The following is a 16383-nucleotide window of genomic DNA, read 5'->3' as shown; positions in this document are numbered from 1 at the left end:
TATAAATCACAGAAGTATACACATCTCCATAACGGGTAGATGTGTAACAGTACTTTAGTTTCCTTAACGTTAAACGTATCAGATTAAAACAACTGAATGCATCTTTAATAGCTTCATTTCTTAACATTTAAACACAGATACATTGCCTAAAACAAGCTCTACTTGAGCTATTTATAAGTATTTATGACACTATATAATTTTCTCCCACTATTCTAATACTGTATTCCAAACATCTACCTTATTTTCAAGCACTTTATTTAAGATACTGGACTTCGTGTGTTGTCTCATCTGTTTCTTAGTACACACTTGATTGTTCACCATGTGTGTACAGCATCTCTCTTGCTTTCTCTAAGCACCCATACATTTTTTAAAGAATATCACACATTCTTTTTCTATATCATAAATCATGATCAATATGACTCTAGGCTGGCATTACACTTTCTTTTATTTTAAAGACCTGGGCAGTATCTTAATAGACAGTTTATTCTTAGCTGAATGTACTTGAGGACTGTTCAGTTTAGTAAAAGCCCTCTGTGGATCCAGAAAGTAAAACATTCAACTCTGGACTATGTTTCTGCATCTTTCAGCCACTCAAAAAATATATTTCTTAACAATTAAAAAAAACATTAAAATTATTAATTGATGCCTAAAGAAACCCTAAAAAAATGCTGTTGTCTTCAGCCTGTGGTCAGTGAATGCCTCTAGGTCTGGGGATTTGCAAAAATCAAATACAATGGGGCAGTTGCCAGAGCAGCTGACAGCTAAATTTGCTTTGTGGCAGTCTGTACTTCCATTGGAAAATTTGGGAGCCAGAAACTGAAAATGGTTGAAAATCACTTAACTACAGTGTTGGTGATTTCATACAGAAGACACACGCCATATCTGAAGCTAGTTCACCAAATCCAGTACCATGCAATTAGCTGATGAAAGAGGATTATGTTGTAGGTTACGTTGACAAATGCCCGGCTGTAAATTTAAGGTCTCTGCATATCTCTCTGACATCTAAGAAACTTTAGTATCTTTCTTAAAAGGTCATATTATGAATTATTTTAAGGTCAGGCAGTAGAAGAATGAGGTAATGGAAGTAAATTTCTTGAGATGTCTAGCTATCATTTCCTTATGCTTTCTTACACTTGGGAAAGTCAGGCAGCCACTAGAAGAGCCAGAAGAGCCTACAAGGTTAACAGACAGTAATAGCTGATAGTACAAGTAAAGAATAGAAACCATGCACTGTATTTTGCTGCTTTAGATGTTGATTTCATAGTTAATTAAGAAGCAGACTTAAATATGCTATAATTTTGTGCTTTTAGTTCTATCTTTTTCCACTGTGGTGTTCTTCCATTTTTTCTTATCCTTAAGATCAAGCATACTAAAACCTTATCTCACTGCTTTAGTCATCACCATCATTCACTTTTACATAAGCTTAGGGGAACACAATTTGATTCCATTATGCAGGACTGATAGAGTCTTAGTCCTGAGAACTAAGTGAGTATTGTTCTACTGACTTTGACTCAAAATTTCAGGTTCTTATGCTCAGTGATTTTGCACGAGCCCTACTGACACACAGAAAGACGTCTCTCATTTAAATTCATTCTGTGGTTAAATTTCCTTACACCAAAGAAGCACTTAATACACTCATTTAAATTCACTCTGTAGGACAGGAAATGTCTTTCATAATAGGTGTAATTTTAATGTTACAGAAAGGATTTGTCTTTTTCTTTGTAACCAATCAAATTTCTTTTTCCTTCTCAATCAACATCTCCTATCCACCTACACAGCTGTCACATTAAACTCCACCTTGGGAATTCAAATTAAAAAACTGAAAAGTCATTTCTATTTTTACTTGGCTGCATGTGTTTTATCAGCACCAAAGTTAACTAAGTTTAATAGTAATAATGAAAAAAATTATCAGGTTAATAGTAACAGCTAATTCCTATAATAATGGTTTAGATTTACCTCCTGTATAACAAATAGTTTATTTAATAACTGAAACTCTTTTCATAGTGAAAATATTTACTGTAACTTTTAAGCTTACTTTGTATAATAAAGATTCACTGTTACTGCAAAAGAAAAAAAAAAAAGACACATTACATTCAAATCAGTTTTGTTTCTCCAGGGAATGACATGAAAACTTGATGAAGATGGACATTCGTTAGAAGTAATGATGAGTGTTTACCAAAGGAAGAAATGAAATAATTGAAGAAATCTTTCAACTTCAGCACAGCCTATATAACCTTACTATCCTTTATCTTTCTCACTGTATTTTGAAACCCAGAGCCATATTTACAGCTGAACACCGCATGCCTCCAATGGCTGCTTGGTTTACAACAGTCAATGTAGTCTATCTGAATTCAGCTATAGTTAATTATAACACTAATACTCACAGGGCAGTTTACTTCACATTGTTCCTCTTAGAAAATGACAGCTCTTAATTTCACAGTTATCTCTCTTCTACCTCTATGTCTTCTTAATAACTCTATCCTCCCTAGCTCTAGCAGCAGTAGTACAATACCCTTGACTTTAGTTCCTGTTCCTTATTTCTCCAACAGTGTTGAACTACCCTACATTTTTTTCCTTCATTTCTTTTCTTTTCTTTTTTTTTTTTTTTAATACCTGATCATTTCTGCTGACTTCTATCATCTATGACCCCATTTCTGTCAGGAAAGGGTTGCACTAATAGACACCAGCAGCTTGGAACATCTTTTGCATGAGGAAAGGGTAGAATTTTTCGACTTGGAAAGAGAAATCTACATTGCAAAATCTACATAGCCCCAAATAGAAGGAAAAAGGGAAAGAAAAAAAAGAAACAAAAAAAAACCCCAAAACAAAACCAAAAGAAAGGATTATTTCCCTATTATGCTGTTTCCCATGACTTTATGTTTATGCAATAAATCACACAACAGTTATTGTGCAAATCATAGGTTAAAAAACATCCTAAAAGAGTCATTGCTGTATACTACATGAAGTTAACACTGAAAAGTCATTGTTAAAGAATGTTGTGCCATAATTAAAAAAGAAATAAGAATGTATTCATCAGTGGCTAGGAGCTATAATATTCTGTGTGTTAGATCTGGCTCAAAAATCCCCAAATCACTGATTAGGGTTGGATGTTTTGTTTTGCACAATCCTTCTCAATCTTCTTAACAGTCATTGCTGCATTTATACTTATGGAAGTAAACTGTGATGATAACTTGAGAAGATGCTAAAATTCATTGTTAAATCATAAGGTGTTTAGATACATGCTCTTCTTATGTGGAATTAGGTATCTAGCCAACAAATAGATTGTCTTATCAGGATTACTTATATGAACAAAGCTATTCATCTGTGTAAATTATGCAGTCCTAGGGTCCTCAGAGAAACCAAAACTCTTCAGAAGCAAAACCCCTGGCATTACAGGCTGCACAATGTCTAGCATATTGATAGCCCCACATAAGTTACTGTTTTCACATCCATTTAACAAAAAAAGATTTTTGTTCTGTTTAAATAAAATCTATGCCATGATCTTCTTTTAAATAATTTTTGTTTGTGCTGTCTGCCCTATTTATTCTACAGCAGTTACATGTCCATTTCCATAACAACCATTTCTACTTCACAGGAAAGTCTCAATATTGCTATAATTCTACCCAACCTTCCAAATTATGTGTGTAAATTACGCAGTTGCTTGAAGCAGTGATCACCAGGCTGATGTGGGGATAAATACCATTATATATTACATAAAAATTCCTTCTCAATTGCAAATGATAACAAGGTCCTGTTGCTCCTGGGAAGGAAATCAAAGTTGGTCAATTTCAAAGAAAACTGAAAGAAGATATTTAAAAGACCAGCATATTTTAATGGATGATTAAATGCAGCCTCAAATTAAATTTGTACTTAACTATTACTCAGTCTTACCTCTTCTCTGGAAATAAATATTAAATTATTCTCTCTGTGAAAAAAAAAAAAAAAAAAATTACCTGCCAATCTATGGCTAGAAATGAGCTGTAAAGTAGTATGAATAAAAGCAAACCTTGCTTTCTGTTTTCTTCCTAGGCAATAAAAAAGCAAAACATAACGGATCTCATTATTCTACCTCATAGAATGTTGTGTTCTTTTTTTGAATGAAAACATTACTGAAGACTTCGCTAATTCTACAAGGCTGGCAAAAAACCCAAAGGGAAGCCAAAACCTTGTGACAGACAAGACTGTTATACACAACAGCACAAGCCATGAATTGCAGCTTGGGAGCTTCAGACCAGATGTTTAGGAACAACTTCTGTAACTGCCCAGAGAGGTTATGCAATCCCAATCCTTGGAGCTTTTAAAAACACAGGCTAGACATGGAAGAACAGATGCAGTCTGATGATAATCCTGCTTTAAGAGGAAGATTAGAGTATGTGATCTTCAGAGGTTCTTTCAAGAAACATTGATATGGTTTCCATGATTACTTCTTGAAGTTAACTCTCCAAGACAAGAGAAAGGGGACCAAAATAGCAACAAAACTGAGTAACAGTCATGTTGTCAGCGTATCATAAACCCCTCAAAGTTTCAGAGTAGTAATAGCCTGAAAGTCACTAAAGTGTAGAATATAACAAGCACCATCATATCCCACAATGTTCTTTAACTGTTCTTTGCTACATGCACACCCACAAGGACTTTTACTAGTTCAGGCCCAGTTTTAGATGCCAGCTCCATGTATTTGCTCTGTATATGACATAACAGCCTGCTCCTGAGTGCCTTCTGAGTGACTAAGCTGGCATCGGGGTGTGTGCAGCAAAGTTTAGCAACTCTGGATCACCTTGAGCATGGGCAACTAGTACTTTGTACTGCATTCCTACTAATGGGAAAATTGCATTGGAATGCCAAGCCAACTCTGTGGATTTCGATATATTACAGCTTAAATAGATGAAATCTCTGCCTTGGCAGGATGGAGCTAAACTGTTCTGGACTAAAATGTTCCTGGAACAAGTATAAAGGCAGTGATGTCATGCTGTGCTGGGGTTTGACTGGCCTCGACTCTGCACTCGGCAAGCCCGGTGTCTCCATCCTCTGGACCACACAACCATTCCACCTCAAACAATGAAAGAAATCAAGAGGAAAGTTAAACCAGGGAAGAAGGGAGGGGTGGGGGGAAGGCGTTTTAAGATTTAGTTTTTATTTCTTATTATCCTACTCAGATTTTGATGGGTAATAAATTAAACTAATTTCCCCAAGTCGAATCTAGTTTGCCTGTGGTGGTAATTGGTGAATGATCTCTCCCTGACCTTATCTCAACCCACGAGCTTTTTGTTGTATTTTCTCTCCCCTGTCCTGCTGAGGAGGGGACTGATAGAGCAGCTTTGGTTGGCACCTTGCGTGCAGCCAAGGTCAACCCACCTGTTTTTAAAAGCCTACTCAAATTTTTATCACTATTCTGTAGCCTGGAAAGCAGCAAGATCTATGTTGAAATATGGTGATTTTTTTTTTTCCTTCAATTTCTTAAAGGAACCTTCACCTATGGTCTAAGATACTGTGGACATGGTAATATGGCCCCCATCTGTCACCTCTAAGGAGCCTCAGAATGAATCAGAACCTGCTTTGGGAATTTGGAAATGAAAGAATGCCTCCTTGTTCTGAGGAGCTTGCTTACTGTAAGGTTTTAATGTCTTTTAGAAACTGTTAAGTGTGACCCATTTCAGCTAGTCTGATTTGTTGTTAAATGCAGTATCAGTATTTCAGCTGTTAGAAAACATATCAGAAATAAAGTATAAAAATAACAATACTTTTTAAAGAATTGTTTTACTGATGTAACATTTTATGTGCTGTATTATTACAGTGATTTCCATAGTGTTACTACTAAGACATAGTAACCATCCGTTAGGACTAAAACTACTTGTTTAAAATATTATAAACTTTTTGGACATACACCTAGTATGTAATCAGGAACATCATATAGATTTTACTGAATTTAATTTTGCTTTATAATATAATGGAAACTGAATATCTGACACCTTCACAAGTCTTTACCCATGTCCTAATTATGTAGCTACAACTCTAGAAAAACATCAGATCTTTATATGGAAATCATCTAGCAGACTGGTTAGAAACACTATCTAAAAGGAAGCATAGAAATGCAATGGAAATTTATATTTTCTCATCACAAGTATTAAAAATTCACTTTCTAGAGAAACATAATATTGCATTTCAACATTTAGCAAGAAGTGACAAACTTGTCCTTACTACTACAAAATAAAAAGAAGCAACCAAATGAAGCATGTACATTCCCAGCATAGTAATGTCTTGGTTTAAAATTCAATGCAACTTTTAAACCTTAAAGGATAAATTGAATATACTACTGTTTAACTATCTGGCATGCTTTTTTCCTAATGCCCACATTTTCTATCAACGTTCCCTGAATAAACAAATGATGAAAAAACAACAAAGCAGCTGATAATTACTGCCAACACTGAAAGGATAAAGAAATATTAATTCTTTCATGCATAACTGTTAAAATCTGTCAAGATTTCATGTCACTTATGAAATTTGTGTGTAACCAAAAACTCAGCTCAGCAGTACTGAGCCATGAAATGAAACCTCAGAGAATTCTTTTTGCAAGTGGCAATGAGCAACCTCACTGAAAGGATTCTTTCAGCCAGCTGCTTTAATATAGTTAGCCAACTTCCCAGTTTAAAGACAGTCTCTGCCAATGAAAAGAAACCACTTTCATGCCTGAGTCAGACAACCAAAATATGTAATGAACAAAGGATTTATTTATTTTTAATCTTTTTTTGGGGGGTTACCTTTCCCATTCTTAAACAGCCCACAGGATTTGTTTGTTTTAGATAACAGATTTGTTTAAATTGTGGCAGTTCAGAAAAAAAGCAAAAAAATTGAAAAATAAATTGCAGCTATAGAAAAGAAAGCATAAAGATGATACTAATAAGATGCATACTATTATACAAGAAACTTTTAATCTGAAAGGTAATAGTTGTCTCTGTGTACTTTTATAAAAAAAACTAGCAAATAAATTAATAATCTCTGAGTTCTGACTTGGCAGTTTTCAGGTAAAGCTATTTATCATTAATTCTCTCCTCCCAAGAAAAGGAAATTTAGAAATAACAAAAAAAGAAAAATGCTTTCAAAACGTTAACACATACAATATGCTTTTGATACAACATTAATTAGGGTATAATATAAAATCTGGAGAATGGACAGAATCACAGAATGCTTGAGATTGGAAGGGACTTCTTAAGACCATGTAATCCAACCCTTTGATTGAGCAACCTGCTAGAACAGGTTGCCCAGAACCATATCCAGTTGGGTTTTGAATATCTCCACAGGTGGAGACTCTACAGCCATTCTGGGCAACCTGTTCCAGAGTTTGACCACCCTCACAATAAGAAGTGTCCTTTTGTCTTCAGATTGAATGTCCTGTTTTTCAATTTGGGCCCATTTATACTGTTAGAGAGCACTACTAAGAAAGTTTGTCTCCTGCTTCTTCATTTCCTCTCATCAGGTATCTATACACATTGATAAGGCCCCCCTGAAAGCTTCTCCAGGTTAAACAGCTCCAGCCCTCTCAGACTTTCCTCACAGGAGAGATGCTCCAGTCCCTCAGTCATCTATGTGGTCCTTTGCCGGACTTGCTCAAGTAAGTCTGCATCTCTCCTGTACTGGGAGATGCAGAACTGGACACAGTATTCCAGTTCAATTGTGAATATTGCATTTACTTTGCAAAATATGATCATAACTTTGAAATCAAATCAGTAATGCCTACTTGTGGAGCAAATAAGGTTTCGCAGGTAGCAATATTGATGCCAGGCAAATCAATGAAATGAAGCAAAAAGATTTAATGACCGTGTTCTCTTTGGACAGTAAATGCCAAAGATGCAGTTAGACAGGGAAGCCAGAAGGGCAGGATTTAAGCCAACATAATTTCAGGGGGAGAACAAAGAGCAGCTACGATCATCAAACTCTGAGATCTAGCAATTACTTCAAATTGGGAAATGTTATTTTCTTCCTCTCATTCTCCTTAGAAGAAGGTATTTATGATGGAATGACTGTATTTTAATAGAGGTTAATGGTGACTAGAGTTTTCACTCAATGAACAAAGCTGATGAGAAGCAGGGTTTAAAGAAACCAAGATAGCATATGAATTTTTTCTTACAAATTATTACGATAGATTTAAAAAATAATTGAACTCACTCTGACTCAGTAAGAATGAAAGAGTAAAAGTCAGTCCTATAGTCTTACTGTGAAGAGACAATGTCAGGACAAATGGGATTGAGTCATTTGTCCCAAGAAGTAGTAGTAAACTGTTTAGATTAGGTGGGAAAAATAAAACCAAACCAAAGACCACTGGAGGACAAATCATCTTCATGCATGATTAGGCAACAGCAATATGCTTTCCTTGTCAGTTAAAACAAATAAAATAATTTTTAACATTATTTTTTTAACTTCTATAACAAAGACTGAAAAGAGAAGCAAATTTGTTTCTGCGACTAAAAAGATAACACTGAAAGGAAAAAACATTAAGATTAGTAACCAGACATGAGTAACAAAGGAGATAAGGTACATATTAGTGAAAAGCAATACCAGCTTTACTTGGCAGTGAACAGCAAAAATATTTAATATTTATTTAAATATATGGTAAGTAAGCCAAAATACAATACCTGCTCAAAAGTTCAATTGTATTCACTGTCAGAGCAATTTTATTCAACAGCACACTGTGCCTCAGCTTGCTTTTTTTTCTGTACAACACCAGTTTGAAGGATACTCAGCAGAAGAATAATATGTGATTCTGCAACAAACTGAGCCTGACTGCTTCCATGTATGTAACTCTGTAAAACAAAAATGAAAACCAAACTCCTTTAAAACAAAGAAATCAATTGAAAATGGTACAATTGAATATGTAAAAATGAAAATAAACCCCGCTTTGCAGAAAAACAGACAGCAACAGCAACAAGTTAACAGCATAGTTTATGCATGTATGTTTAGTAAAAAGGAGTGCTAAAACTACCATATTTAGGCAAAGCACATACACACAATGAATGTAAAGTTTCATACATAAGTGCATTACGCTGGGCTCTTTTTCACACTGCTGCTAGCGTGGAATAAAGAACACACATCTATTTGCTGGAGAGATACAATTTTTGAGAAGGGAGGCGATGAAATCAAGGACATGCCTCAGCAAGATTTTTCACAAAAGTGAAAAACAAACCTTCCTTTTAAAAAATCATTTCACTTTAGTCTTACACAGATTGAGTGAAGTTTTTCATACAAAATAGATTCCATCTTTCTCCAAGAAGGTACAATTGTGTCCATAAAAAAATCCTAATTCATAACATTTCTTGTTCATATAGAATTGTAGTAAATTCAATAACAGATGTTATATACTAAACGCAAACCTAACAGTCTGCTCTGTTTTTCCCCAAAATAATTGTTAATGGGCTCATTCTGTACATTTACTATTAAGAACATATATTATTCAGAAGTTGTTAGTGTGTATTATTAAGTAGCTACAACAGCAAAAAAGGAGATAAATTTTGGACTGCAAACATACACAAAATAAGGGAGAGTATCTTCTACTACATCAATTACAAACATCAAGTATAGCTTGTCATACTATTCAATATGAAATTAAATATATCCATGTTCTCAAACTATTATTTGTATGTATTCTTCTTAGGAATAGACAATTTTTTTACCCCAATTAAATAGAAAGAAAAGTGCTCACTCCTATTAAGATAATGAAAAAGGAGACTTTTTGCCCTCCTTATGGATTCAGAGGATTGTTAGTTTGTTTTTTAAATCATATTATTTGCTTTAATTCACTTTACTCTGATTAATTCTGTCTGAATACCATCCTTGTAAAGATTCAGAACAATTCAGATTTTAAATATTCCAATGCTTCAGCATACAAAAGAATGCCTTCAACCACATTGGTTAAATTCTGGCTGATGCACTGTCAAAACATGCAGTTCATAAGACATCATAACATTTTTTACTCAGTAGATGGTTATCTATTGTTTTCAAAGTTCAGTTATATTATGTTCATTCAAATAACCAATTCAAAGCCAAGCCAGGCAAAAACTTCATGTATCCAGAGATTCTATTCCTCAAAGATGACATCTTTTTTTCTTTAACAAGATAAAAACCACTGATCTCATAAGACTATCTCATTGCAGTATGGTATGACAATAAGTCGATGTGTATTTTTTGAATTTTTGCAGGGCTTTTTATAAATCTCACTAAGGGTATATATATATATATATACACACACACAGAGAGAGACAATTATATATAAAACAAAGGAAATAGGAATATTTTACATTAACAAAAATTAATGACAAAGTTAAAATGCTTAATAGCTTGTGTACTCTGACTCAGTTGTGACCACAGTCCTGCAAATAGTGACCCTCTGTCATTATTTCTCAAGCAGCTGAAGATAAATACGCACAAACATATGTAGGCATACATACACTCTTGCAGGATCTGGATTCAAGTATGCCTAACAAATAATAAACAACTATTGCTTCTTACAATCATAGCACCAAGTTTATAGTCTAAAGCTTGAAATTGTTTCAATATATACTGTATATATTAATACAATGTGAACTGAAATAAAAGCTGAGACTTTAAGCAGAAAAGTCTAACGCGATCTAGTAGAATGATTTAGTTATTAAATACCTATATGCATTTATACATAATCACTGCTACTCTTCCTCTACACAGATGCTAAATAGTATAAAAATGCACACTGGGTACTAAAGAAATACACTCCATGTTGAAAAGACAACATTACTATCACATTATTAATAAAACTGGTTGTCATATGATTCCTAAAACTATAAATGCCTTCTGTATTTGAAAAACATTTAGATGAGAGATATCATTTTTATTGATATGCTTTATATTTTGTTAAAGTAAATTATTTTTCTCTTTCTCTTTCTCTCTCTATTATACACTTTAATTCACTGTAACACCACTGAAGGAACAGAACCCAAGGTATGTACATAAACACATACACATGCAGAGACTATACAGATCAATCATTCCTTTCCTCAAATTAGTTTACTGACTTTAAATAGGCTATCTTTCATCCTAATAGGGAGGAACAGTCTCACCTTCAAAAAGAGTAACTTTTATGCTACTGCTTCTGATGACATAAATCTGTTCCACACTGGGGAAGGACCACATTTTAGGTACCAGTCTTCACCACCCAGCATAGCAACTTTATTTAAAAATACTACTTAAGTTTGTGTGTCTTCTGGTTTCACTTGTGAATGTCAAATAAATACAAAGAATCTTCTTAATGGAACAAGACAGTTTCATAACTATCTAGCTGTCAAGCCCATACATTAATGATGCTTTTAAAATGCCAGCAAATATGCTCTCAACAGCGAAAACTTCAAGCATGATATTTCATTAGTTATTCACACTTGAAAAACTGATTGAAAAATTTGCTTTCAATCTGAGGATCATCAAAGTTTGCAGCAGGTAAACCCAGTTTGCAATGTTGTACGTGTAGACTACTTAGAATGCAAAGGTGAAACACCACAAAGACTAAAGGCTGTAAAGACTAATTAGATCATTAATTTTTTAAAAATCATATTTTGCTTAAAAAAGCTTAAGTCTCGTCAACCTGAGAAGGCACATTTTTATGTTACAGCAGTAATATGGTGATTTGATCTAAAGTAATAGCAGGGTTGGTATCACAATGATGTAACAAGGATACAGCCATTAGAAAGATTCTCAATCAGAAATCTTTGAATGCCTGTTCACTGAATTCCCAAAATCATTAGGTTTATTGCATGATGTAAAATATGCATGTTTGTCTCAGGATTTTTTCATTTGAGCCTTTTCCAGGAGCTGTTTGAGAAGCTTTCACAGTATGAAACGCACCACCAGACCAGTCTCTCAAAAGGTCAAGTCCTTATGAAAACAAAACCATGAAAACAGAGATATTCTAATTATCACTATTAACTAGTGGACAGATAAGGGTCCTAGATACCACCTGACACTCATTATAAAGAAAAAAACATGGACTAGATACAGTTCATTTGCAAACACTGAAACTTGAACAAACAAAAACCAAACTGAAACCTGAAACAAACAAAACCTGCCCAGAAGACCTGAATCAGAGAATGTAATTTGAAAACTAGTTGATGAATATGAATTACTGGCTAAACATCTCATAGGGATTAATGTTGTAACTATATTTCTTTAAACTTGAGTCGCTAAAGGCATAGCCTTGCTTGCAAGGAAGTGGATCTTCTTTCATTTAGCTCTGGAAACATTATGTGTGTATCAAGAAGCTAGTAAGAGACAAATGTTACCTGCTGCTCTGTCCCCAGAGAGGGAACAGGAATGGGTAAAAGTAAAGTGAGTAGCCACCTTAAACACAAAACTCAAGCTTCATCGTTATTTGAGAGGGCAAGAGATCTTGAGCTAACTTAGAGAGAGAATGTGCTAGTTGAAAGCCAGTTAGTTAAAATGTTAAATAAGGCAGAAGTTTACTGTCCAGTATTGACTAAAAAACAAAACAAAAACAAACAAAAAAACCCAAAAAAACCCGACCAACAGAAAAACCAACAACAAACAAAAACCCCAAGCGACTCAACTCATTTTAACTGTTAACTTTGTTCTATTATAAATGTCCTCTGTTAGATTATTCCCTAAAGTTACCCAGTGATAAAGCTAACTGCATGTGATCAACAGGTTCCTTAAATGGCTTCCCCAAGACACTGTTCTCCAAATGCTCAAAACAATGGTACATCTCCTCTACAGCTGTGGGTCAGTCAGAGTGATGGTACTTTAGAAGTAAAGACACTGAAAGACTGTTCCAGTGCCAAAGGATAACCAAAATAATTTGCATTTGACAATATAATGTGAATCACCTGTACTTATGACAGTAGCTCACCCCATTTCTAATGATGAATGCATCTTAACCACTTCACAAAGGAATTACAGGATGTGATTTTTCCACAATGAACTGTCAGACCTATGCTCTAAAAAACAGACAAAAATTAGAGTAGAAGTTTTCAGAAGACAGAAGACCAGTACTTAATGTAAAAATGATGGAAAATAGCTTTTCTTGAGGGGACAACGGTGAGAACTGTGTGGCATTTGTCCTTGTGTCTTTCCCTACAGGCACATGACAACAGTGTGAAGCCACTTGAAGCACAGATTATATTTGTATGGATACATATTTATGCAAATGTACCTACACACCCCAGTTCTGTACACTGCAATGGCCACTGATTCATTAAATTTTGAAATTCATGGCCATCTTTGACTCAGACTTACCTTAAATGGAATACATTTAAAGACAGGGGGGTTTAAAGTATTTAGACAAATTAGCTATTCAACAGTTTTCAACCAGTTTCCTCCACACATTTTTGTGGTTCCACAGCAATTTTTAATTGGATTAAGTTCTTGAAATTATATCCATATTACCAAAAGAATGGATCTGGTCACGTGAGGTTTCTCAATTTTCATACTTCTTTCCTTATATAAGAAGATTGCTGAACGACCTACATGCCAGGCACATATTCTCACAAAATTTTATTTGAAGTGACAAACTATTAAGACATGAGAAGTAAGATTTCTGGTTTTGCTATCTCTTCTGGTTTTTTTACACTGAATCTATTTAATATTTGGAAGCTCTGTGAAGTCTATCTGGCTGCAAGCGCTCTAGGCAAATACTTCAAATAAATTAATGAATAAACTCAGTATTTCTCTTTCATTTTACAGACATCAGGAGGGAGGACCATGTAAGATGCAAAGCTAAAGTCTGTCAGAAGCGATGCAGCCACAGTTTGAGCAGAACAGCTGTACAGCCACACAAATATCACAGCCACGTAACAGATGCAACAGCAAGTGCCACACTGGTAGGACTAATGGGGGAACCAAAGCGCGAGTGACTGACTTTGAACAGTGGGTTCTTTTCCAGCTTTTAACATTCTCCTATCTCAGGTCTGATTCCACAGAAGGAATTTGAATTGCTAACAGAAATAAACATTTCCCCAAATCAGGCCATTTTCTTTGGCAGTGACAAATGATTGTTCAATGCACGTACACTTCTACAAAGCTGTGTTAAATATTTATCTACTATTCCTAAACTCATTACATATGTACTGTTATTGAGCTGCAGATGGTACATATATATAATCCCTCACTAAGACAGTCAATGATAACAACAATGCAATATACTTTTAAATTTCCCTAAATACAGCATATGCTTGTGATTTCCCTTCAAGAGTGATAGTTGGAACATTTTGGTAAAATAATTGAGTGAAATCTGTGCTCGCTCCTTCCTTTCTGTTAATGCAATGTAAATAAACCAGAAACAAAGTAAGTGGGAATAAGGCCTCTGTGAGTTGTACGTTAATCCTGAAGGCAATGCAATTAACTTGTGGAGTACCTAACATCAAAACTGAAACATGGTTTCAGGTGCTCCAGTAATCTTTCCTAAAATAAACATAACATTTTTCTATGAGTATGTACATAAAAGATTCTAGAGTGGAGTGAACTGATCAAACTAATACCATAACATACAAAGCTACTTCATGAAGTACTATAATTTTGGGTATCTGAGAAAGTAACTTGCCCTGAGTTTACAAGACATGATGCACATCTAATACAAAAGTTTCTTGGAAACCAATCAAAACCAGACAATTTTGATAATAATTATCCTTCTTAATAATAAGTTGAATTTGGATTGCGTGTAGAAAATAACCTCTAGATGGAGACTGTCTCCTGGAGGAGACAACAGGCCAAATTAATGCTAATATATGTGGAAAGAGATGAAGCAACAAACCAGTTAGTGGTGTCCAAAGAGAGAGAGTTATGAGTTACAAATTCCACACCAACAGGACAGCTGCTATTAATTTGTTTTCCTTTCTACATTAACATTCAGGGTGAAATACATCAGAGAGAGGAACATTACAGAAGGCCATGGATTACTTAATTATGATTAAGCCTTCAACATGGCCTATTTCAATTAAAGTCCATCGATTTTGCCAAAAACATACATTAGCTATAAGAAGTTGTTCTTTTCTCATAATTTAGAGGGGGGAATAAAGAACCCCACAACATTCTTTATCTCATCAGAGGTTTATGTTTTCCAAGTCCAGGAGTAGCATGGCTTTCAGCAGTATTTAAATGATTGAAAGGCAAAAGTTCTAAAACATTCTCTCACAATTTATATACCTTAACATTATAAGTGGGAATGCAGAAATGTGTTAAATGTTATGGAAAACAAATCGTTCATTCAGCAAAGCAAGCACTTCGAGACCAAACATCAAGATACATTAAATTCATGTTTTATTGTGTGTTTTCATGATCATAACCAGATTTCTCCAGATAGGTGTTCTTCCACATTGACTATGTAACATTTCAAAAGTGGCACCCTGCCCAGCAAGATTAAGAATAAAATCTTACGCAGCTGAAAAACCCTAGCTTTCTGACTCTTTTACTGCAGCTACCCATTTAAATATTGTTTTCTAAAACTGGCAAAGTTTCACATAGCTTCACTTGAAGCATGCCGTCCGAATATGCTTGTTTTATTACTACATAGCAGTATCTGCTCAGTTCATATGGGCAGAACAGCATTTTAACTTGCTTAAGAACCCAATAGGGGATTTCATATGAAGTTATTAGCCTAGGCAGGTCTGTGAAAATCTGAAAATAGAAACATAATGTAATTCCCTGTTTTTTTCCATCACAGAAGACAGCACTATTTGCTGACACTAGTACATGAACATGACCTATTTCCTCTGTAGCAGCCAGCCCTCTGAAAGCCCTTATCACGACTACTGATGTAAAAAACCATGAGACGATGCTCTTTTGGGCCTAAGTTGTTCACTCACATGTGTGAGAATAGCTACCAACACAGAACATGTATTAGCGTTTGATCACCATTTGCCAAAATAATTTTCAGCCTTTTTTTTGGACAGAGGGATGTAATGTGGGTATGAGTTCATTTTAAGGAACATAACGCTGAAACGAAGTACATAAATATATGAAGTAATGTCTCAAAAACTAAAGAAATACAGAAAAGTCTTGCCTCCAGTTCATTTACTAAACAGCTCAGAAACCTCTGACTGTTCTAATCACATATTAATGTCCAAGAGTTCAGATAATATCCAAGTGTTTAATAGGGCAATCACTTTTATTGCAGATACCCAGTTATAAAATGGCATATCTGCAAATGATGCTTAACTGCTTCAAAGTATAATGTAGTATTAAACCAAAAATAAATCTAAACTCACTTACTTCTAACAGAAATCCTGAATTAATGAATTTGTTTCTAGCAAAACGAAGACCACATATGACTATAGCAGGAAATGCGCAGCCAGAATTTGAAGCAGTAGTTTTTTCATGGATTTTCATTTTTTTAAACAACGAAACAGGAACATTTTAGTT

The 16383-nt window shown here is 34.7% G+C and overlaps 1 protein-coding gene across 2 annotated transcripts in view; it reads right to left on the bottom strand.

Annotated features, from left to right (window-relative positions):
* The window catches only part of TUSC3 (tumor suppressor candidate 3), a 137916-nt gene that overhangs the window by 17393 nt on the left and 104140 nt on the right, over positions 1–16383 (bottom strand). For both annotated transcript variants that reach the window (XM_055700898.1, XM_055700897.1), the window contains exon 7: positions 8732–8795. In XM_055700898.1, coding sequence (XP_055556873.1) covers positions 8732–8795 — 64 coding nt within the window. The remainder of the gene's footprint in view (positions 1–8731; positions 8796–16383) is intronic.

Source organism: Falco cherrug, chromosome 1 (genome assembly GCF_023634085.1).
Source record: "Falco cherrug isolate bFalChe1 chromosome 1, bFalChe1.pri, whole genome shotgun sequence".
NCBI lineage: Eukaryota > Metazoa > Chordata > Aves > Falconiformes > Falconidae > Falco > Falco cherrug.
This window is presented reverse-complemented; position numbering and strand designations above follow the sequence as displayed.